The sequence below is a fragment of the Ascidia mentula genome, chromosome 2 (genome assembly GCF_947561715.1).
Source record: "Ascidia mentula chromosome 2, kaAscMent1.1, whole genome shotgun sequence".
NCBI lineage: Eukaryota > Metazoa > Chordata > Ascidiacea > Phlebobranchia > Ascidiidae > Ascidia > Ascidia mentula.
Window position 1 is genome coordinate 9,590,531 of NC_138567.1, and position 24,417 is coordinate 9,614,947.

The 24,417-nt window shown below is 50.6% G+C and overlaps 1 protein-coding gene across 1 annotated transcript in view; it reads left to right on the forward strand.

Annotated features, from left to right (window-relative positions):
* LOC145889715 (protein jagged-1b-like) overlaps positions 1-24,417 on the forward strand; it is a 36,254-nt gene that overhangs the window by 4,998 nt on the left and 6,839 nt on the right. Inside the window, exons 3-18 of the mRNA XM_082980719.1 lie at positions 406-454; positions 532-801; positions 1,706-1,766; positions 8,069-8,199; positions 8,278-8,397; positions 8,940-9,053; positions 11,517-11,630; positions 14,333-14,446; positions 14,520-14,566; positions 15,656-15,829; positions 17,398-17,548; positions 18,764-18,928; positions 21,120-21,233; positions 21,295-21,408; positions 23,602-23,715; positions 23,942-24,058. Of these exons, the coding sequence (XP_082836845.1) occupies positions 406-454; positions 532-801; positions 1,706-1,766; positions 8,069-8,199; positions 8,278-8,397; positions 8,940-9,053; positions 11,517-11,630; positions 14,333-14,446; positions 14,520-14,566; positions 15,656-15,829; positions 17,398-17,548; positions 18,764-18,928; positions 21,120-21,233; positions 21,295-21,408; positions 23,602-23,715; positions 23,942-24,058 (1,969 nt within the window). The remainder of the gene's footprint in view (positions 1-405; positions 455-531; positions 802-1,705; positions 1,767-8,068; positions 8,200-8,277; positions 8,398-8,939; positions 9,054-11,516; positions 11,631-14,332; positions 14,447-14,519; positions 14,567-15,655; positions 15,830-17,397; positions 17,549-18,763; positions 18,929-21,119; positions 21,234-21,294; positions 21,409-23,601; positions 23,716-23,941; positions 24,059-24,417) is intronic.

The following is a 24,417-nucleotide window of genomic DNA, read 5'->3' on the forward strand; positions in this document are numbered from 1 at the left end:
AACAAACCCTCCCGTGTTTTCCCGTATAGCTTGCGTCAGGTGGTGCTTGCGGCGTTCACCAATCGGCCGCGGTGTCGCATTTCACTCCGCAGACGCCGCGCTCTGTTTTGGCTTCGTCGGCAAAAATACGGACCCTTCCCGGACCGATGTGTTAAGCAAAAGTAGGAACTGGTAAAATGTTGGCTTCCCAATGCAAAACCGGAGAGTGAGTGACGCCCCTTTAGTGTTGACAAAACAATCAACCGAACTATAGGTTGATAAGTAGTCACGGCCTGGTGTAGAAAACACTTAAACAAGCTCCACCTGCATTTGGCAGAAAAACCCTTGCACACACTTAAGACACAGTATATAAATTTGCAATAGATTCGTTGACCCTCGGTGATCGCGTTTTGTTGTTTTTCACAGAGAACCTTCACGCTTGTTGTGGACGTGCTTGATCGGGACGACAGATCTGGTAAGAGTGGTGGCACTATCTGTATTTTAATTACCCAAGTTGCACGGGCGAACCCTTGACGAGTTCAACCTTTGTAGACAACAACGACGACACGTCTTCTGCGTTGATCGCCAGGCATACGCACACTGGAATGTTAAACCCGGGACCTGAGTGGCATTCCATTCGCCACAGTGGACGCGCCGCACACCTGGAGTACCGCGTGCGCGTTCGGTGCAACCGACATCAGTACGGTTTCAACTGCACCAAGTTCTGCGAACCGCAAGCCAACTACTTCGGTCACTACACTTGCGACCGACATGGCAACAAGAAGTGCATGGAAGGCTGGAGAGGGGAGAAGTGCGACCAAGGTGCATATGCTTTGTGATACAGTAAAGCTTCCTAACAGGCTTTATTAAAACTGATTCGATTTCGGACGTTTATTAAAAACGCACAAATCGCCCTTTCATGGTGTCGGCGCGCTCTGGCGGATTTACGACAGCGACATCCCCTGGAAACAGGATTTGGCACGTGGGGGGTTCGCCCGCGCTCGACCCAAATCGTCATTTTGTAATTTAATAAAGCTAACCCGATTAACGACTGGCACAATGCGACCGCTTGGTTCGCCATGGCCAAATCACGTGTTCGTTGAGACAGCCAATAGGAAGGGAGCTTGCATGAAAATGCAATTCGTACTTTTCAAAATGAAATCTGATGGTAACAATCGCGCTGTGAGTTCCAATGTTTTGGCTTAAACTTGCATGCGAAGCGTGGTAATGTCCACACGCGCGTTAATTGTTACCAAGTTTCATCCGCGCTTCTTCAGTTCCTTGGCAATACGGTAACTTTCATCACCAAGTAACGAGCGACGGCACGCACGGATCAAAGTTTGACGGCTCAGATCGTTTACATATCAACGTGATTTGCAAAACACTCTGCTATGAAGATGTGCAGTAATTAAATGATAAATTCGGTTTAAAAATAATATGGAACATACCAAACTTGAAGTTGTTTTATAAACAAAACAACTGACTGTCACAGTTTGGCCCATTGATCTTAAAGCACCGAAGCCGAAAAAAATGGAAAAACGTTGTCACTTGATGACCATCGGATGGTTTTTGAAGACTGTTGTAGTTCACTGGGATTAGTTTAACTCAATGCGGAATTAAATTCGTTTATAAGCTTTCAATTTCTTTCAATCGCCCCTACCGCTTTGCACTTATAATTGTGAATGGCAAGGGCCCCATTCTAACATCGGAATGTTTTGATTTGCAGCCATCTGCAGGGTGGGATGCAGCACGGAGCACGGTGACTGCGAAGTCCCCGGGGAATGCAAGTAAGTCGCGACAGTGCATGATGTGAATTGCGTCTCTCGCCGGCGTATATAGTTGCATAATATCCAACTCTCCGTATTGTTAACACACACATGATGTGCACTGCACATAAACTTCGTATATGAACTTCGACTGGCAAAGATACCAGCGATTTGTGATATACACGCCATCCGGTTTAACTTTTGACCGGGCAGACTATCTAAACGGCTTTGTCGGCGTGTGCGCCCTCGCCCGGCCATGCGTGGCGACCGGGACGCGGGCCAGAGCCGGAAACCGTGCACGGTCAAGGCCTCGGCCAAAGAGCATTTCTTCGTTGATACCCGGTCATTTGGCAGATGCGCGGTCGCACGCTGCTAGTTATTAGTGCTTTCCGCGTACTCTCGTTAATTGCTACCCTGTGTAATGCAACCTCTAAGCGACGGTTTAATAATGTAACGGTGGAATCGCAGTCGTGTCACGAATTCTGCGACGTGGCAGTTCCTTTTATAACTTCTGTGTGTTTTGAGTTGTATGTGGAATGTAAACGGGCTGGAGTTTTAGCTTTGCAACGATATTGTAGTTTGTTAAAACGTTCCAAGAATACGAAATTGTGACTTTTTCGCATACTTTTGTTTTGTTTTGTTATATAATTTTTAACGTAACGACGAAAAGTATAGTCACCATTTACCAATAACCGTACTAGGCGCTTTCTTCAAGCTGCGTAACTTTAATCCTAGTTCAATCCAATAGGTGGACCTACTTGGAAACTGTCACGTGTTACTAAACGACCAAATTCTCCAGTCCAACTTAACCTGTTACGTGTAATGCCTTGTCGAGGGATGCAAGTGCCCGCAGCCGCCTCAAGTGTCAGACGCAGCGATCGGGAAGACGGGAGTCGTGGCCACTCCTAGCAAAAACCGTAGTCTAGTCGGCGCCGCTGTACGGTGTGGCACACAACACTAGGTTGGCCCGCACAATGGCCAGGGTCGACCATCTGTGCTTCGAATTACGTACCGGGATTGATTAAGAGATATTAAGGCAACACTAGGCCGCAACGCCTTTGTCCGCCTTGCGAGCGCTTGTACATGCAAAACTCACGGCTGGCCACTGGGGCAGTCGATCCGGCGGCTTCTTTGAAGTGGCCTGTTTGATGCACGCAGATGAGCTCGTGGTTTAGATGACACACATTTGCCGTCGCCGCGCCGTGCCAAGTTGGCACACGATACACATTCCCGGTAGCTTGGGGCAAAAACAACATTCCGGGTCCCGAGAATCGCTTTGCATTGCTCGGTTTCTTGGGTTTCTTCGAGCCAGTGAGTTTGCACACATACACAAAGCTACCTTGTCCAGTTGTTTACAATCTGCATCGTTTCTTTCGTTTCACCGCTAATTTAGACATGTTCTTATTAAACGAGTTGAAAAAGTCTACCTCGGGCGGTATTCTCTCAACAACAATAGCGCGCAAACCTGTTATTTCCATACTCGTCCCAAATTACTCGGGAATATTTACGTGAAGTGCCTCGGGAGTGACGTAATTTTATCGCATACCTGGCGTGGTCGGAAATGATGTGAGCTACACATAGAGACGACGATTGTTTTGAGGGTACAACACCAAATAGAGCGGTGTTGGTTTTCGGGTTCCTTGTTCTTTGTGTAGGTTGTTTCCCGCGATAGATATTGGGCGCCTGTTACGTAACGATGACATGCAGGTTGGAATGCACAGAGTCAGGAATGCGTTACCTTTCAAATATGCGCACCTCATATGACTATTTGCACCTATATTTAACCCCCCCGACAAGGTCGCGCTATGCGAGTTCGCCGCGTGGGGTTTGCATGCCTTCCGTGCCGACACTCGACTTCCCGTAAATGCAAGCAGAGCACAAGCCCTTGCGACCCCCGCTTCGGCAACTCGCGGCCCCGGCTTGTCGTTAAGTGGCTGCGCTTTGAAATGTAAGACACGTGTTGCAAGGAGCGGCTACAAGACCCACCTGGCGCGGTCGACCGCCGCGTCGCGCAAGCATCAACATTTTCGCCGCCGACCAATGCCTATATTTGGCTGTGACCCTGTGTGAATTGCGCCGGACTGATTGACGTAACCGACCGATTTGTATACACGGTTTAGTCGTTCTTCCTTACGTTTCGTCGTATCCCGACTGGGAAAAAAAACTCGTCTAGTGAGTCAAAGCCAAAGTGGCAGAGTGATTTCCCCTACGCCCTTGAGTGTGTGCACACTGTAGATCTGCGCTACATTATACGCTGTGTAGCCGGGGGCTAAGTGAGAGCAGCGAAACCAAACACACACCGAGTCCCTCAGTCGCTATTTTCCAGGCGGAGTGCGCGCGCCGCTCCCGTTTTCTGTACATAGCCGTGTTCTCCTCGCTTAGACCGCGAATGCGCACTGCAGAATCTTTTCCCGTGAGAAAGTGGACGGTGGCGCGTGGGCCGCGGGATATTTTGTCGCCCGCGCCGATCAACGCGCGTTCTCTATTAATTTGCCCTTCGCCTTACAGCGGCGTATCTCCTAGGTGTTGTGTGTGCACGACAACGGCAGCGGACGCCTGAACGGAGGTGTGGCACGTGCGGGCGCCAAACAGCTCGCGCTTCTAATTGCACGCCACTGTTTACCCCCCATCTTCCCTCGTAGTTTGTATTGCGGCTGCGCAATTAAACGCCCCTTTGGCGACAGCGGGTATGAGCACACCGACATTGTGATAATACATACGGCAGCAGCGAGGAAACCAATACGCTTGGGGCTTTGTAGAAATCTGACATTGTTATCTGCGCGCTTATCGCAAATCTGGACGACCACTTGAACCCGATGTATAGTCTAAACTGAGGCGAATTTTAACGTGAGCGAGTTTTGTCTCGGTCACGCTCAAACGCATCTCGGGAGGTTAACGAGCATACCTTCGCATTTCCCACATCGCTTGGACTTAAACTAGAATGACTCGGTCCCGCGCCAACACGCGAAGAAATCAACCCTGTCCGTCCCCTCCTGTCGTTGGACAAACCAGTGTCTACCCACGTACCTCAGTTGAACGCCGCTGAGTAAACAGCGCGGCCTCGCCGTCCCTTTAACAGTTCACGCCGACGAAATGACGGATTATGGGGCCGCCTTGTAGCAAGAACAACAAACTTGATTCAGGCATTAATGTGGGGATAAAGTGGTCACGCACACATCCGGGCTGGTTTCGAACATCCCTGCTGGTGTTTTTTGTCCAGTATTCGGCTGGTTTAAATCAACGAACGTGGTTTGTGGCCCTGGGCCCGTTGTTGCTGCTGCGGCTGCAAATGCGGTTGAGGCGAGAATTAAGCGATCTTGCGGTAGATCAAGATGTAAATCACTGTGTGAGTTTTTGCCGTCGTGCATCAGGAATTTGTCCTCGGGCTATGCGTTCACTTCAATGTTGTGTTTTGACAAAGGCCCAGGTTATTCCTTCGAAACCACTGATTATTTTTACGTTAAACGTTAATTAAATCGCGTCAATAGAACTGCGAGTTTTTATACAATTCCAAAACAAAAGAATTTAAAAGTGTGTCAATCCATTTTCATGGGAATCGGCGCCAAAATCAAACAGTCTTTCGAATCGCGGCAACTCCTCATTGTGGGGTTGTCGCGTTGTTCGCGCCACCCATTCTAATCATCGCACCGTGCCGCTTGTCGTAGTACATTATTATCGCGGGCGTGGCGACCGAAAGGCAGGTGTCTGTGCACCGAGTAGCGGACAGCTCCAGCGCTCAGAATTAAGCCCTGCCATCTCACGTGATTTGTTAATTTGCAGTCTTGGCCGCGCCTAATTTTGATCGAGCACACGTTTCTTTCCGTGCATGTAATACTTTAATGCATGTGTTTTTAAGACCACCCGTTTGTTAACGGCGCATTAACGCACCTCCCTCTCTGTGCTGTAAGCGTCTTGTGAGTGGGTATGGGTTTCGATCGACCCCTCCCACCCCTCTCCCTATTCCTCACGCCTTATCTCGCGTCCATCTGTTCCTGGCCGCGACCCAAATTACGTTAAGGCGACGGACCGCGGCACAGGTGCGCATGCGCGATAGCCGCGGTCGCGTTTATTTTACACGTTCGATTCTGCCAGAAATCGATTCGCCGCGTTCCTCTGCGGTGACCTTCCAAACCGATGGGGTCGCATTTAAATTGTGGCGTTATGCAACCCTTCCCGGAGCGGACGCGCACGCGAGCGAATGAGAGGACGATTGCTTTATTATCAATTAATGGTTGCAATTCTACTATTCTGGCCCGCGCCGCCATATGCCACTCGCGCGCCACTGTTAGAAGGACGGATCGGCGCAGATTTTTTGGGACGCGTGCAACATCTGGTACGTGACCGATTCGCTCAACCCATCTCGCGTAACCCTTCTGCCCGAGTGGACGATTTGTAAAGTTGGTCACGGCGAGTTAAGAGTGTATCCGCGAAATTGTTTGTTAGGATTGTGGGAGGTCAAAAGCAAGCCCGAGGAAGTGAATCGATTGTTTTCGTGTCCTCAAATCGCAATAATTTTAATACATTGCGGTTTACCGACTTCCAAGAAGGACAAGTGTCTAAACAAATAATTGTTTTGATTGTTTTACTAAAATATAACAAAAACATCAACTGGCGATCTTTGCACCCTTGAAACTTGTGCAATCATTTAAACCATAATTAGTTAACAATAAATTGATCGCCACTGCCGGCTTGGGTGGAATTGCTCTGGCCAGCCAAGTTCACTTTTCTGGCTCTTTGTGTCTGCCATACTCAAAACTTGTCAAAAAAGACTCCTCTGTCCTCCCGAAACCGGGCGCGGTCAAAGTTGCGCGTTGCAACATGCGAGCGGTTTACATTAGACGTGAGATTGCGCCGCATACCAGACATAATGGGTCTAATTGTGCCGCACGGTTATCGCGCGCCGTCCGTAGGCCGTTTACAAAGCCGGGGACATGTTCCGCGCCTGGAGTGATGCGGCCAATTCGTGTTTTCGAAATGCCGTGCACCTCCCCCCACTTTTCCTCCAGTCGCGTTTCTTTCTTTCTCCTCGCGCGCATTCCACGTCCCCGCGAGGGTCGGGGGCGCGTGGGAAAATAACCCATGTGTGACCGCACGGGGCCCCCGCTCTCGCTCGCTTCATCGGTTAAGGGCCTAAGACACCCCTTGGTCTATGCGCGGCGATGCAAGGAGTCGCGACGCTGCCTTGACAGGAATTATTTCGCTGATCGCCGTGTTTACTAATATTTACCAGCTTAACGCACGCGCGCCCGTCCGCCGCCGCCGCACCCGTACTGCTGTTTGCGCTGGAACGCCGGTGCCGGTGTCGCGCAAACTTATACATCATCCAGCTAAAAACACGCGCTAATCGCGTTTTAATTAGCGTCCAAAATGTGGAATGGCCCACGCGATCTACAACTTGCAGTTAAAGCAACGCCGTGTCCAGTACACCGAAGGCGCGCATGTGCCAAGTCGTCGTGCACACGCACGATCGACGGCCAAAGCCAAGTTTACTCTCGCTTGTTGATCAGATAACGACTCGCTGGGCGTGGGAAACGGCCTGACTCGCGATGATAGTAATCACTCTTAGCGCGTTCCTGGACGCGGGGCGTGCATGGTTTAATATCAACGACCCGGTCGGCTAATAGTAATCGTGGTTAAAGCGGAAAATGCTTGTGCAAGTGTTTACGTCCACTGACGCGCGGAAAAAAATGCGCAACAAAATCTTGCACGTGGTTACGACCGATCATTCGCCAGATATCGCATATTATATTACGCGGCTTGGTATCTATATGCAATGAAAAACCCGCGGTCTATTTGTTTAGACTCTTGTCTGCCAAATTTACATGCGCGGAGCGTCTCGAAATGGCCTCTCGACAGCCGCATGTGTGTGTGCTTGCCTTGCATTGCTCGACCTTATGGCCAAGTTCATGATGTTGCGCCGGGAGGTGCTTGTTACTAAGCCATGATTCACACGAAGGAGTTAAGAATGTGAACAAGTAACTGTTGGATTTTACCTTAACGGTACTAACCGAGTCCCGTAGGTTTTACATGCGCGAAAACGCGGGAACTGGAGATAAGGCCCGGACCCTTGTGAGTGTAAGGCGCTGCATGACGAGTTCGAGGGATTAAACTATTCAGAGACTTAATTGCGCGCACGAGCACCGATCGAGGGTGCGTGAAATCACCGCTGTTCATAAGTGCGTGTGTGAACTTTTCCCATTTCCGCCCACGCAATGCTTTGGGCTGGTTTAACATTCGACTGGCGATGGACATTTTGTCGAAAAATCCCGCTTTAATGTCCAGCGGCATTTGGTCTTAAAACATGTTTTTTTTCGCAATTGCAGGTGTGCACCTGGGTGGCAAGGCGAGCGTTGCGACAACTGTGTGACTTACCCTGGTTGCATGCGCGGATCGTGCACCAAAACGTACGAGTGCATATGCGACACCAACTGGGGAGGATTGCTATGCGACAAAGGTAAGTTTACCCCAAAATCCCAAAGTTAAAGCGCTCTCTTATACCTTCACCCATTCACAAATTCAAAACGTCGTGCAGATTTGAACTACTGCGGTACCCACAAACCCTGTCTTAACGGAGGTCTGTGTTCCAATCCCGTTCCTGGCGGATTTAAATGCAGCTGCCCCGAAGGATATGAAGGTCCCCGATGTCAGATAGGTAAGTCCCTAAAACCCTAATTCCGCGACTACTTCTACGGCTTGCTGTATTATTCGCGCATCTCAGGAGCCTCATTCCCCTTGTTGAGAGGAACGGGTTGTGTATAAGCGCGTGTGTGTGTGTCGATAACGTCGCGTCTTTCACACGCTTGTCTATTCCTGGGGCCCGATCCTAATCTCAAATTGATGACTCGAGCGTTAAACGGATACGCATCAGCTCCGATTGTATACCTCCGGTAGTCATTAGGAGTAAAGGCCATGTTTTATTGAGAGCCTTGGTCAACAAATATGCAAAATATGCTTCTCCTGTAACTCGCCTGTGTTCTTCATTTTGCTTTTGGATTAGTGGCATAAAATTATGTGGTATGTTTACACTGTTGATCGTCAAACTGTAAGAGCCAGACACGACATTTTAATTCTTTTCAACCTTGCATGCATATGGCGGTGTAGTGAGCCACATCTTATCACCACGTTTAATACCCTCTGTACGCTATCAAAGACCTCATAATAAAATATTGTTTGTGTAATATGCTTGTTTTGCAGTAAAATTCGCTTGCGTTTCGGACCCTTGTGAAAACGGAGGAACATGTCATAACACGGGGCGGGGTTTCCGCTGCCAGTGCCAACCCGGATGGACCGGCAAGAACTGTGAAATAAGTAAGTTCTGGAAATAAATAACTGGACATCAAACTCAGTGCAACACGACGCGAGTCTGATGCTGCCTGATCGAGATTTTAATCTTGGACTGAAGCCTGGGCGCCGAATACCGAGCTTATGAATCGAAACGAGAGGCCGAGTATGAACGTGTGGTCGTTCCGCATCCCTTCAATGACTGAATGACTGCCGCAAATATTAGTGTTTAGGGGACAGAGGTGGGCACGGGCCCGACCCGCTTTTAAATAATTCACACGAGTTATCGGCCCATCATCGGGATCTTATCTCCTTTCCAAATCTCGGCAATTTTATTAAATCGCTTAGGCGACTCTTCCACTCGGCAGACGCGCGCGCTTTGTTTTCGTGGCCGCGTGTGCGTCAAATTGGCCGGGCAACCGGAGGCTAAGTAGTAAAAGTTGATCTTTGACGTGGATCGGTTGCGCACTTGTGTTCAACATGCAGTGAAACGTTCTGAATAGCGAATAATATGCTATAATTTGCTATACATTGCTGTGTAATAGATACATTTGGTGCGTATGTTATGACCAAGCTTAAATGTGTACTAACTGTTAATGCCTTTCTCGTGTTTATAATGTTATTGTAAATGCGGACTTTTGGGGCGCGGTTGGCGATAATTCCACCTATGTCCCCTTTTTTAACCACTCTCCAACTCAACACCTGTCGCATCCGTTTCCACTGTTGTGTCTTCCCGCCCCGGTGTATTGTTTTCGTGCGTGTCGATGCGGTCCCCACCACCTTTTACCCACGAATCCCCAACGCTTTGGGAAGGATGGGGCAGAAGCAAGCTAACGGCACCGGCTATATGGGTCGTCTATTGCTTGACGCGGTTCGTCGACGAGCACCAATCCGTTCTCGCTCATGGCCTGACTTTCACAGCTCAACTAATCGCGAATGCTTTGGCACACTGCAGCCGATCGAGGCACTGATAACCCTTTCTAGCCTTGCCAGACACCACATAGCCCGGTAGGCCGTATTTGCATTTCGCGCGCGCCACGATAATGGAGGCGAAGAATTTTAGCGGATTCGGTTGCCGGGTTGTAGCTGATAATTCGGCGCGACAAAACTTGTCCATGGTCTTGGTCGGGATGGAGTGTCTCGATTGCGGTCGTTTTGTGGCCCCTTAGATTATCAGGAGCGCAGCCTCAACTATAGGAAAGAAAAACGCGAACAAACACATAGAGCGACTTTTAACTCGATATGTGTTGTTGGAAGGAAAACGGACATACAATCGCCACCCCCCCGCCGCCTTTCATGTTTGAGACATTTAGCACATCGTCGTTTGTCGGTAAACATGAAACGCCCCGAGCGACACTCGAAACAAGAGGGGCTCCTCGCCTTAAGCAACGCTATATACATCCTTCACCCATTAGGAACCCGTTAAGGTAAACACAAACAGCACAGGGCGGTCATCGGAGGATCCGGTATACCGGTGACGTCACCACGTGTGGGTTTGATACTCGAACCCCTCGAAAGGTTGTGTCCCGATCCGTCGGCGACGTTTTTAATTGAAACAACTTTATCTCGCATTCCCGACTATCGTCATCATGGGAATGCGACTGATTCACACGCCGGCATCGTATGTTTCGGTCCCTGACTCACACCTACACGCGCCAAAACTTGCCATCCCGCCGCGTTTAATTGTCTGTGTCAGTGAGCGAGCTGCGAATTAAAACGTTTTTTGTCTTGTTGCCGCCCCTCATAGCTCCGTCCCGACCGTATATGTCTTTCCAGCAGCGCGTCACGCCTTCGCACTCACTGTCGGGGATTGGGTTTCACCCCGGACCCCAGTTGATTGTTTTTCTTCTGCGCCCGCTTTCTACTTGACCCGGAGCGCTGCAGATACGCGTTCTGTTCTCGCCCATCGCGGCCCGTTTTCGGCGGCTCCTCGTTATGGTTTCATCGCCCGTCGCCATGGCAACGTGGTGGCGTGAAGCGGCAACATTGTGTTAACAAATTTCTCTTTCGTTCCTGTTCCCTTGTCGCAACGGGATCATGGAGTGGCGTGGGAACGTCTGATCGCGACATCAGCTGACTCGTTCGAGTGGTGCGTCCATGGGCTCGCGAACGCTAATTTCTCGCGCCCCGGGAGCCCACCGGGCGTACTTCAGTGTCGTCGACATCCATGATCCCGCGCCTAAAACGCGACCTGGCTCCGCGCTAATCGCTATTAACAAGCCGAGAGGATGCTCGGTCACACTCAAGGCGCCAAAATCGCACCCTGTGATGACGCTTCGGGGTCCATCTCTGTCGCCCGGGCCACGATACGTATTCGGTCGCGCACGTCCGGCGTGAGGAGAAAACCGTCCAGTTTATTTTGTCCCGCTGGCCTCTGGCGCCTTCAACGAGTGTCCGTGCCGCTGAAGTACGCGTCCAACTTCCACTCAACCCCATAACAGATCGCGACTGATTCACTCACGTTTCATTTTTTTTTATTTATCGCAACAGATATCGACGACTGCGCGTCGGCACCGTGCGCCCACGGCGGAGTATGCGAGGATGTGGTGAATGGATTCTTGTGCAAGTGCCCCAAACCCTGGGAGGGCGCCACCTGTCAACTAGGTAAGTGTCCGAAAGAAACTGGCGTAGCGCCTTATGTCCTGTTGTTGTGGCTTTAGAAAGTGCGAGTGTCTGTGCATACAAAGGGATGTCTGGCAGTTGTTTGTGAATAAAAAGTGTCTTCCGTGCGACAGATATGCGATGAGTTTCGCACACACAAAGCTTTTTCGCGTGCTTGTTTATGATAAGATAAGTTGTGTACGGCGTCCACTTTCGTGTGGTGCCCAAACATCGACCCGAGCACCACTCGTCGCGACGCAAGTGTCGCGCGAGTCGGTCTTAAGGCTGTTGATTCAGCTCCAGAGCGATGACACCCGCAAGCATATAATCTCGCTCGGCGCCAATCAATACTCAATGCAGGCCAAAGTGCCTGCTTGAGGCGCGGCCAAAAGCCCTCCAAAGAGCCCGCGAGATGCGTATTCGCACGACCGTGTATATGACGCGCGCGACGCATCAAACGTTCCAGATCCATTAGTGGACGTTTGCTTTTCGGCTACTCGTCCGGGGTCTCCCCCACGTATAAAAGTGCCCCGTGAGAACAGATCAACGACATAACCCCCGCCCGATCTGGCTGGATTTACTCCGCGCCACCCACCCAGTATCCCCACGCCGAAGGGCAGAGTGTGGCACTTGTAAATGTCGCATCCCTTCGCGGTGCACCACGGTCAAAGCCCACAGCGCTCTTGGTTTAATTAAAACCGATGCTGGGATTAGCGTAACTCTATAGCGCGGGGTGTCGCTCGCTTCCTCATTATTAAAGCCGCGACCCCAAGACGAGCGAGGGCCACATCCTGCGTGACCGCGGCAGTGCTATCGCCTTTACCATCGATTATTGCCGCCCAACTAGCATCGGTGGAGAGGTTACTTCCTCTCTGAGCTATACCAAAACAAGGCCACAGAGAGCGTATGGAAGAAATTGAATACCTCACGCTCGGTAACTGCCGTGCAATGACACTTGTTGCCACGTTTAGCGTCCAACGGTTGAGCTTGGCATAAACCAGTTCATTCGGAAATGAGACGCGGCGAATTCTTAAGCGGCAATGGCTGTGATCCCAGGGCGAGACTTATATAGCTTTAAATAGAGGTTCCGACCCCTGTGTACATTGTGCAGATACCCTTAACCCCGCGCTGTAACACGAAAAAAGGGGTTCTGTTTGCAAAACAGGTACGAGACGTTTTTTTATCTCTCGTCGAAATCGTTTAATCGCGTTGAGCGATTTAGTCGTTATGTGGCCTTCTGAGGAACCAAATCCGGGCCCTTTTGTGTCCGTGCGACGGCCGGGTATTGTCTGTGCTGGATTTCCCTGCTTTGGATAGAAAACTGCACCAGCGCTTCTATGCACAACCCGATTTTATTCGTTACCGCGACTGTAAGCCGAAGCGATGTAATTACCGCCCTCTTTTTAAGTGCGTGTTGACGCAATTCGGTTAATTTAGTGCCGCTGAAAGGAGTTGCTTTCGGTCTAAACGCCGGTAAACGAATCCGCTGATTGTCTGGCCAATGAAAGGGGGTCGGTGCTACCGCCGCGTGCTTTCAGTCGCTTTGAAAAGGATTTTCGCCATTTCGGGCTCAAACGAAATCCAACTCGAAAGAGTTACTGCGCTCAAATGTTATTGGAGCATCGTGAAAACAGCGGCTTTCGGCAGTAAAAGGTTGCCCGATCGTCAAAAATGCTCGCAAAGTACGTCCAAATTGAGAATTCGCACGGTGGTCGCTTTATTGACAGGCTTCAAGTTAAGGGAGTCTTGATATCGTGTAACATTGCCTCGCCGAACACCCGTGAATTGCCCGCGCTCGCCCAACTGGAAAGGAATTAGCATTGAAAAGTCGACGATACCGGTCACAATAGATCATTAGGGGCCCAAGGAGGTTAACACAAGCGACCTGGGGATTGGCAACAAGCGTCATGCACTAACCGTTATGCTGCCTAAATAAGGGACGCGTTGTCGCAACGCACTGGGTTAATTTTGGAACCGGCATTTACGAAATGCCAACGATGCGCAACAGACCTCAGCTTAATTTTCACGGCCCCGTCCCAATATTGTGAATTCGCACCAGAGATCAACGTGAAGTGTGATGGAAGCCTAAAACTGCGGTTTTCCCACTAAGTTCCGGACACGAACAGTCGAGACGGGTGTCTAGAAAGCCTAAAACCGATACCATCGAACTAGCTGCGATATCGATATTCAAGGCGTTGCATCCGATAGTAGGTTTAGGATTAATATATAAATAATAATGCAGATTGTTTTGCCTTGCATGCAGATTGTTTTGGTTTTATTTTTCCAATTCCGCGAAAGCTTTCTTAAGCGTATGGTATTCGTCATTTCGGCGAGGGGTTGACACGCCAGGGCACGTCCGTCCATATAGCGGCCCACAGGCACCTCGGCGGCCAGGCTACACCGCACACTTCGCACCGAGGGCGATAGGAATGTGGACGTGTATTGTTCGCGCACGCCTTTCCCACGTTCTGTCCGAAGGCAAACCTTCGTCCGCTTAAAATCGCACCGAAATATCGTTCGCAGACGTGTTATCCTTGTCCCATATCTTCTCTATCGTATGCGTCCTGCCATTCTTACAGTCCTGTTCCTATATACAGTATTACGTCTTCCTACTCGCGACTGAGTGTAATGTGGGATTGACTTGCTACACCCAGAAATGAGGAATGGAGTGATCCGTGTTAAAATTGTGTTTTGTGGGTTTGCAGACAAGGACGAGTGTGACAACAGCCCTTGCGTCCACGCGCGAAGCTGCCACAATCTACCGGGGAAATATCATTGTGTTTGCGAGCCCGGATGGAGCGGAAAGAACTGCGACATCAGTGAGTACAGGCCATCTCAATAAACCAAGTTCTCCAGGCAAATCCCTTGACAACTTACGTATTTTTGTTTCAGATACCAACGACTGCAAGGGCCAGTGCAAGCACGGTGCGACGTGCACGGTAAGAACGCTATATATCGTCATGCATCTTTCCCATTCGCTTATACCCGCAGCGCATTACGCCACATCGTGCCGAGCATGTCACCGCAAGCTCATTAGTTCCCAATCGGCGGACGGGTAATCCCGTTAAGGATTACAACCCCCGCGGCGCGCTGCCGGAACCTACAGCGGTCCCGGGGACCCACGATGACGCGGCGGATTTAGTTTCGCGTCGTCGGCGGGTGCCACATACATCAAAGCGCGATGGCTAACATAACACGCTTAAAACTTCTGGTAAAGTAGTTTTTATACTTGTGCAACAACCCAAGGCCACAGTTCCGTTTCCGCCTAAACGCAGCCTCGCAGTGGCAACAGTTGTGACAGCCTGCTATTGTCTCGGCCACAAGCACTTTTAGACCAGCGTCGCCGTTGCCCGGGCAACGCTACATTGATATGTCAGATTTGTGGCTCGTACATCGCATAAGTAACACCGTTAGTGAAGTAAATGCCCGCGCAATAGCGTGTCTTTGATACCCCGAATCGCGACTTTCCTGCTTGTTTTCGCACCTGCCCGCTTTGTCATGCCGAATGTAAGCGCCCGGCGTGGCGTCATCGGCCCGCCTAATGCGTTTCAAGGGCCCGGGCCTGTGTATATATCGCTGGTTACAGCATCTCCTCGCGACGTCAAGTGGCCTGGGCCCGGTCGCCATGGCGCCGACGGTGGCACCGGGACCAAAACGCCCGAAAAACAGTAAAGTTTAAGGCAATGATTGCGATTGTGCAGTTGCGCGTTTTCTTAAGCCAATACGCTATTTTGGGCCTAACATCATAAGCCTACGCGTTGAAAGGGACCGCCGCCTATTCTAACCCTTTGTTATTGGCCTTGAGTTTGCGTTGGCGTACCGTGAACTTGCTCGCACTCCTCCGATTGCCGCGCAATTGTCGCCAATCAGTGATAGGTCACTTCTTGCTCTCCCGGCCTTCTGTTTGCTGGTTTTATGATTCGTCTCGCAGTGAAGTCGGTTTAACCTCGTCCGCCATCTGCTTGCCGGGGTTTACAACGTGCGAATTCCGCGTATTTCTAAAACGAAGCACTGACTTTATTGCTTAGGACATCGTCAATGGCTTCGTTTGTTCCTGTGCTCCCGGATACGAAGGTCCCACGTGTGAGATTAACACTAACGACTGCGCTGAGGATCCCTGCCTCCACGGCGGTCAGTGCGTGGACGAGGTCAACGACTTCCAGTGTATCTGCCCTGCTGGGTTTTCTGGCAAGAGCTGTCAGGTATGTTTCTGGTGTCTGTTTGTGTGCAAGCAGTTTTGGATTCGCTACAGCGAACTATTGCCATCTACCGCACGAACACACAAAACACTATACGTTGTCATAGAAACGCGCTATTTCCCGTAAACGCAGAGAGCTTAGGTACGATGAAGTCATTATTGGCGGGGAGCATTGTTGAATAATCGCGTCATCTCCAACGCTTTTCCCCGGGAAACGGGTGTGAGACGGTCCGTTGTGTATTGCACTTAGAAGTACTAATCAGATTCTCCATTTCGAAGGCGTGTTGACAGAATATCGCCCCCCGCATGCGAAATCCTCGCTATCGGCCCATATTGTTCACCCGCCTTTTATAGATCAGGCCACGACCGGGCACTTTTGAGCAACTGTTGGTAGTTTTTCGTTGTTTAGCGAACAACGCCCTTTTGTCAGCTCGAACTAATCATCGCGTCGGCTCGTTTTATCGCGGTTGTCTCGAATTCTTGCTTTGTTTCCGCCCGAGGTGTTGTCACGTCCCTTCGGGAACGACTTTGACGTTGGCCAGGGTCGCGAGGGGGCCCTTGCGCAACAACAGCGTGGATCTATATAAGGTCGTGACGCGAGCCAGCCTTGTTGAGGCGGGTGCATGACTCCATTGTGACGAACATATGGAACAGAGCACTGGAACCGGTCATTATGAGCTGGGACTTTATTGTCGCTGCCCATTGCCGCGTTAAGGCTGGAGGCTGGCGAGGTGGGTGAGCTTCGTGCAATATAAGATCGGGGGCTGAGTTATACAAGTAGTAATGAGGGGTTTCGAGCCGCCGGCGACATTCAACGCGAATGACAAGGCTCGCAATCGTGAATAATTCATCGCCAGTGCCGCACGCACACAATATACTATAGCTGGAGGTCGCGTACGGTAGGCGTGGAATCTTGGCAATTGTATAATCGCCCGCACCCTTGACATGCGAACGCGCTTAACACCAAAGCCACCACTTGTTCGGGACAAGGTGCGTTGCCATTATTGCACGTTCAAAGCCGGGAACGTGTCCAATTCCACAAGCACGCAGAACCGTTATACATTATTCATAGGCGACCTTCGGGCGATAAAGCGATCTCTTAATTTTGCAAGCATCTGACAAGCGCCCTTGAATGCCATATATAACCCGCCTGTCATTGTAAAGCAAAATCGTGTGGAATGCCACGCAAAGGGGACCGAAAGCCTTCCGCCCCTCAGCCGTTGTTTGCTCCTGGCCTAAATCGGAAAACATGACATATGTGGAGCGAGCGTAGACCCCCATCGTCGTATCGCTTTCGCCTTGGCTCGGATCGTAAGCCCAATAACACTGTGTGGTATCAAAATAACTCATCGCTAAATGTGGACTGTCCTTTTCTGTTTGTGTTGTGGGACAATTTGAGACTGTTGTTAGTAATACCTAACAATACAATCGTTATATTTAAGAATGTCCGTTTAATTTCTCTTAAATATACACATTTATATCCACTTAACAGGAAATGCATATCCTTGAGTTATAAGTGGATTATTACTTTCATTTTCATGTTGCATAAAATATTGATGTATTTTCGTATAGCTGGAGGAGGGGTACTGCGAACCTAACCCGTGTGAGAACGGCGCCGAGTGTTTCAACCGGAACAACGATTATTATTGCAACTGCAGCGCCAAGTTCGAGGGGAAGAACTGCTCGCGTTTGCGCAACGACTGTGAACACAAAATATGTCAAGGTAAGGAATGCAATAATGCTTTTTTGACCTTCAAAAACGCCTTTCTGATGTAGCAGTTAATTGTATCTGGGATAAACGCACAGAACAATTTGAGTCTTTGAGTCTAAGAAGTTGATTTTCAATTTAATTAAACGAAATTTGTCTACTTTCTTTGAACGGTTTATTAGGATGCTTGCAGGCACGATATAGCTGAATATTTTAGTTGCTAACCGGCAATTTCGCATGTGTGCCAGTCGAGCTTACGTCATGCACAGAACAAGTGGTAAACCGCTTCCGCCGTTAATTGCCGCCCGCTCAGGTGTCCGCTGCCGCCTTTCTAATTCCGCCGGCGCGCAAATCGGCTTTGGTCGTTGCGCGAAACTCGGGATTAAACATTTACCAGACCATGCGCGCCTTTCGGCTTAATTAAACTGACGGTAACATAACTACCAACTTGGAGCGCTCATCATAGCGACTTAGCAGTCTTGGGATTTACATTTACGGGGTCACGCCAATGCTAATCTCACGCTTTTATCCAATCGCCGGAGGCACGTGTGGAGGTCACTTTTAGCTTCGCACTCCTTTCGCAACGCGACTGTGGGAACCATCTTCAATTCGAGTGCGCGCACTCGTCCTAATTGCCGCGGAATGCGCGCGCGAGGCCTCCCACCCGCTATCCAATACACTTTCCATTGGTCTTTCAAAAGCGCCGCATCAACTTGTGTGCTCGTCGGCGGTTTGAGATTAAATAACGCGACGCTGAAAAGTTGCTCGGACCGCAATTGCCAGACTGTCGTGTTGAGCCCAGCACTGACGGGGCCACCTTGTGCGCAGTACCGACTCGTGTATGGGGCTGTCGTCAGCCCAGGATTCGAATTCTATTTTCACTATCTTCCACAACACACATCAAAGCCGGATTTACAAAATTCGAAACTCGAACCCGCGCGATTGATGTGTGGAGAAAGTCTTGCGCGCGATGCACGGACGGACAGGGACAGAACGCTTGTCGGCCTGCGCGATTTGTTCGCGGCCAATTACGACGCGCCTAAAACGCATCGCCCTTCAATCGTCCGTATAATAGAGTTTAAACGCGACGCGCAGATTTGGACCTGTCCGTTACGGCGATGAAGTCACATTCTTGCGTCATTGTTGCGAAATTCGCGAGCTCTGCCATTCACCACGTGGTCACTGTTTTTTTTGCTCGAGTTCGACCTGTAACGATTCTTTGTTTTTCAGTGATTGACAGCTGCACAATACACGTTCCCTCCAACAACAGCGCCCGTGGATATGTGGTGCAGGGGTCGGGAGTGTGTGGGAGCCACGGGTCATGCGTCAGTCTCCATGACAACGAATACAAGTGTCAGTGCCATTCGGGATACGAAGGCGTCCACTGCGAACTGAGTAAGTGTCTCCATCGATGTCCTAATCACGATTTGAGCAACAGCTGGACTCTGCACACTTTGTACACTTTGTCGGTACCTTTCTCGACGCGCTTCGTTTCGCTTCTGTAGAGACTCACGCTGTGGTAACGCGAAAATCGCGACGTTGTCGTCTTTTCTCGACCCACTTCCTCGCTGTTCGGGAACGTATACACTGTTGCCGGTCGCTGTTTGCATAAAGAACCCCCCTTTTGGCGTCTTTAACACCCCTCTGAGTTTAGACAAGCGCAGTTATGTGGGATGCAGTGTGAAAAGGCAGACTATTGTTTTATTTGCCTTCATCCCTTGTGGCTGTGTTTGACTTGGAAAGACAGGGGCGGGTTGTTCCGTTTGCAACATTTAATGAAAGGCGGCGCAAGCCTCGGTGACGTAATTCCTTACAACGTCAACCATGCGCCAAGCCGTGACCGGAGCTCGGGAAGACTTCACCGGGGCGGACAAACGACCGCCCTTGTCTTTTGCCATGTTTACGTTAGCGCGCGGCCCGGGGTCCAGGCCCTGGCGAAAGCGGGTCCTGGGCCGAAGCGAAACTGTCCCTGCCACGCGCTACCTCTCCCATGACTGAACGCGCTTATCGGGACTCGCCGCTGGTGTCGAGTTCGCCCAATGTTGTCTTTTGCCAGCTTCAACCGGACAGGCCTGCCTGCAGTCGCGCGTGTGTACGGGTCTGTCGGCGGATTTGCTCAGGGGCTCGCTAGGCGGGGATTATCGTTCGCTAGGTCCCAGCAACAATAACAAGACCTCCACGCCACCGCTGTACTGCAGTGAGGCGGTGGTGATGACCGATGGACCTGAGCAAGTATTCAGTTAATTGCCCGTTGCAACGGAAACGCCACGTTTGGGTCCCGCGCCCGATGCGGCGTGACGCGTCTCCTGGACTTTAAACGCTGGGTGGGCGACCCAAGTACATAGACCACAATCAGAAAGCTTCTATCACCACCCCGTTACTTTTCCCAGACTACATCGATCAGTTGCAGTATTTAAATCAAAAACACTGGTTTTCCTCATTATAATTTACGTTTACAAATATCAAGAACTTTTGTGTCTTTGTTTTGGTTGAACATATTATTATTATGGCTCGTGGGGGTGCTTGTTGTTGCCTTTTATCATGGGGCCCTTAGCGAGGACAAACTGGCGAGCCTCCAAGAAAATTATGCTCCGGGCAGTTGATCGCCTCAATAGCGCCAAATCAACTCACACGTCACGAGCATTATTTATCCACTCGACTTTTCAAACAGGACGTTCGCACGGGTAGCACAAAGGGTGAAAAACAACAGATTACGATACGGCTCGTTCGGCTGCCCCAGCGCGCTAATAAATTCCCTCTGCGACGATTTTCCCATGCCCCAAGTTGCCCGCACGCGTCACGCCCGGAAATTTATTCCCTCCTCCTGTTTAGTTCCGCCTCGCGCTATTTTGTCGTTAAACCCGCCCGGCCGTAGCCTGACAGCTAGCTATGGCTATATGCAGGTGGTCGCCCGTACCACTTGGGGTGTAAGGTTACCTTGCAAAAGCAGTAAAAGCACGTTGGTGGTCAGCGGAGTAGGTCCGGCTTGACCTGTCGTTCAATTATTGATCGAAGATACCTCCGAAGAGGGGTAGTCGGTTGACAAGGTGCGCCCTCTCGCGTCACGCAGGAAATACTGCCGAGAGGTCTTCGCTAAAATAGAGAAAACGGCAAACTGCAATTTGACCCCGGTGCGATCGTTCGACTTCGTATAGAATTGCCCGACCGCCGAGTGATATATAATCACAGCGGCGAAATGCATGGCCCGCGAATGCAACGCAAAACACGATTAACCCTCGGCCAGACGTAATTAGCTCGGTAAACAGGGATGCAATCCACCGTGTCAGGGCACTCGTTTGTCTACGGGCCGACTCATAATCTGCTCCGTCGTCACGGGGATCCGCGTGCCCGAGTAATGGCGATCCACGTGCAGACTATTACATTCGTCTGCCTATACGTCGCAACAGGCATTTAAGTTCGCACGCGTTACTCATTCAAAATGGCCGAAGGCGAATAGCCATGCACACACGCGGTATCCCACATTCAGGCATAACCTCTGTCTGCTTATTACCTCTGGAGCAATCAAAACGATTTTTTTGCTGTACAATCCTGTAGAGATGGTAATGTCTGGATTTGTCATTTGCAGACAGTGACGACTGCCTTACATCCCGCTGTGAAAATGGCGGCACGTGTATCGACGGCGTGAACTCATACACCTGCCTTTGCCCGCCTGGATTTGAAGGACGACGCTGCCACAAAAGTAAGTTCGCATTTACTGTGACCACTGTGACGTTGCATGTGACCTTTGAATCCTCTTGCAGACGTCGACGACTGTGCATCCGAACCTTGCCGACGCCGTGGGGAATGTGAAGATTTGGTGGAAGGTTTTGTTTGTCGCTGCGAGTCGCCCTGGATGGGAAGGACTTGTGAATCCAGTAAGTGTTCGTGGATGGTTTTTCATCTCAGCTTCGAGTTAAATCTTGCGAGTGTTTTGGCTATTATTGATAGAATTTAAGTGTCCCTCTGAGCAGGACAGCAGTTTAAACGTCGGCCAAAACAACTACAGCGACGTGTCTTATAATTTGTGACTTTGACACAATTGAAACGAATTAAACAAAATAATCAAAACTAAACTTCCGCAAGAAAAGGTGCCTCACCTTTCCGTCTGATCTGAACATCTTCCACGGGGTTCACTCGCATCACTTCGTAACGTAACCCCTACCGACAGTGAGGCGCGACTACCCTAAATCTGACACTTGTTGGGTCGCGTTACGTGTTTTGCCCAACACAGAATTCGCACTGTATTTACGCATAAGGTGAGGGGCGTCTCCGCGTCGTACGCATTTCATGTCACTTTTTGGGGCCTAGGGCGCCGTTTGGGGCTTGAGAATGACCGACGACGCGGGCGGCATCACCCTTCAGTCGCGTTAAATATCGTAGGTCGCGGTTTAATCGGCGATTTCAGGGTCTAAGGGGTGCCTCGAAACACGATCCACCGCCTCAGCTGTCCAAAAATCCTCCGAGTCTAAGTCGATTTTTTGCGCTTTTTGTCCGCAAAATTAAGCGAGGGAAGTCGGGCCATTCATCATGGGCTGGCCAGCCGCAGTTTCCACAAGGCGGCGAGTCTAGGCACGTCCGGCCCTCGCGTTCTGGTCCCACGATATCGCATATCGCGACTCGATGATATGAAACGCTTAATCCCCCAGGAAACTCGGCACTGATTCGACTCGCGGCTATGCGCCAGGGAACGCTAGGTCGTGTCTCGCCATTGGTCGCTTTATGTTTACGCGAAACCGGGGCTTGTATACATCACCGATCGGATGTATTGTCGTTTCTCAATAGGGGTGAGCGACCAGTGCACGATAGTAGTTGTTGCTAAAAGAAGAGCCACTGTTAGAACTCTTGCACCACCGCCAGGAATTAACATTCTTGGCCCCTTGACACGCGCCCACAGGGCTTTTGACTTTCTTCCGCTGTGCGACACGCGTCATTGGTGTCGCGGCGCTTTTGGGCCTGCGCAGCAACAACGCGGAGACTGGGGTCCAACTGAAAGCGCAAGAGTTGATTGATTGATGACTTAAAGCGAACAGTGGTGGAACAATAATGCCTGCGAGCTCAATACCCTGTTCGGATATGTATCTTAATGAGCGCGTTCGAAGAAGAGCGAGACAGCGCACTTTGGCATACTTGCTGGATTCCGTCAACCCTAGCCGCCTGCGCAGTGCAAACACAGGTGCCCGCGGCGCGACACCCGATCCACCCCCGAAAATCAATCGGGCCCTACACGGGTCCCAGTCTAACCCGTACCTTCTGTATGAACTTCCTTCTTGTCACTTAAACCGCATACCAGGCAGTCTGCATCCCGCCGTCCCTGTCGGTCAGCTCGATGTCCGCTCGCGTGGACATACAAAAACAGACGTCTCATAGTGGGGCCCGATGACGTGACGATGACGTCACTAAAACCGTGGCGTCGGATAGGTGCCCAGTTGCCTTAACGCGATACTCGAAAGCAGGTGAGCGTTGGATGACGATACTCAAACTTGAGGCATCCCGCGCGTTTGATCTCTTGCGCAGGATCGAGTTTCGACCACCGCTGTTGCTCTGACGTCACGAGTCGTTTCGTCGCGTTTTTCGTCAGAAATGCGCGTTTGGCATCACCTGCGCGCGACCGTGACTTTGAAGTCGCACGGATTAGCGCCTTGGCCTTGTAGCAGGCTGTGCAAATCGACTGATCCTCATCGAGAGGTGGGAAAATAATTGGTTGGTGTCGTACCTTGGTCGTGCCGAGGTCGAAGGTCCGGCGGGTCTGTGACCATTGAAAACCGGTGCAGTCCGAGTATTCTAAAACCAGCAAGCGCGTAAGCGGCAATTACGCACTAATAACGGTTGGCGGGCCATCGGTATGCCCGGAAACAACGCAGCTGCGTGCACCGTTGCCCGCTGGCCGTCCGCATACCGCACGCGACGGCCTACAAAGTTCTGCGAATATTATCTGTCCGTATTTGCCACACACGTTCACGCACCTGATTGGACCCGAACCAAGTGGAAGATCTCACTGTCATTATTATTCACGCTTTGCTACTTTCAAGTTCACATTTTCTAATAGCCGTTTGTTTTTTCTTGTGTAGAAAGAGACCAGTGCCAAGGCGAGCCGTGTTTGAACGGGGGAGTTTGCCACGCTGCCGATGACTTCTTTGTGTGTGATTGCCCGACTGGCTGGACTGGGATCACCTGTCAGACACGTAAGTTTCCACCTCACAGGCAAACTTGTTCGAGCCTTAATCCGCAATCATGCCGTTACTGCGGTCGCAACACACCTTTAGACGCGCGACGACGACGGTGCATGTGTAATTCCTTCGAACGTAGCTGGTACCGCTTTTCTTTGTGGCTGTAAGACCTCGGGCAGTCAGTTTTCAAGATTAGGTTTGAAGAAAATCGTCCCAACCTCGTGATTTGCGGTTTTTGCAGGTGAGCGTTCACCGTGTCTCGACAACCCGTGCCTGAACAACGGCACCTGCGTGGGAGCGGGAGACACTTATCAGTGTGTCTGCAAGGACGGCTTCGACGGTCTCCGTTGCCAGGACGGTAAGTGTTTCCTGGTTTTAAAATCCTATTGGTCTTTGTTTTGCCCGTACACCAGTATCGGTACCGAGAAGGATGGATTTATCGTATTAGGACCGGAGTACTGTTGTCTATAATCTGATCCCAGAGAATCGCTTTTCGTTTAGGGGATTGAGGCAATAAGTAAAAACACTTACAGGTTCTCATGTCTTTTGTGCGCAGCTCTAATTAATCTCGATCGGAAGTAGCGTTCTATTGAAAGTTAGACGAAAGATTTTGGCCCAAAACACTGTGGGAAAATAGGCAGGGACTTGGGCGCCGCTATGTCAATTGCCGAAAATCGTGGCAAGTTTAAACTATCAACGCCGCGCTCTGAGGAAAAT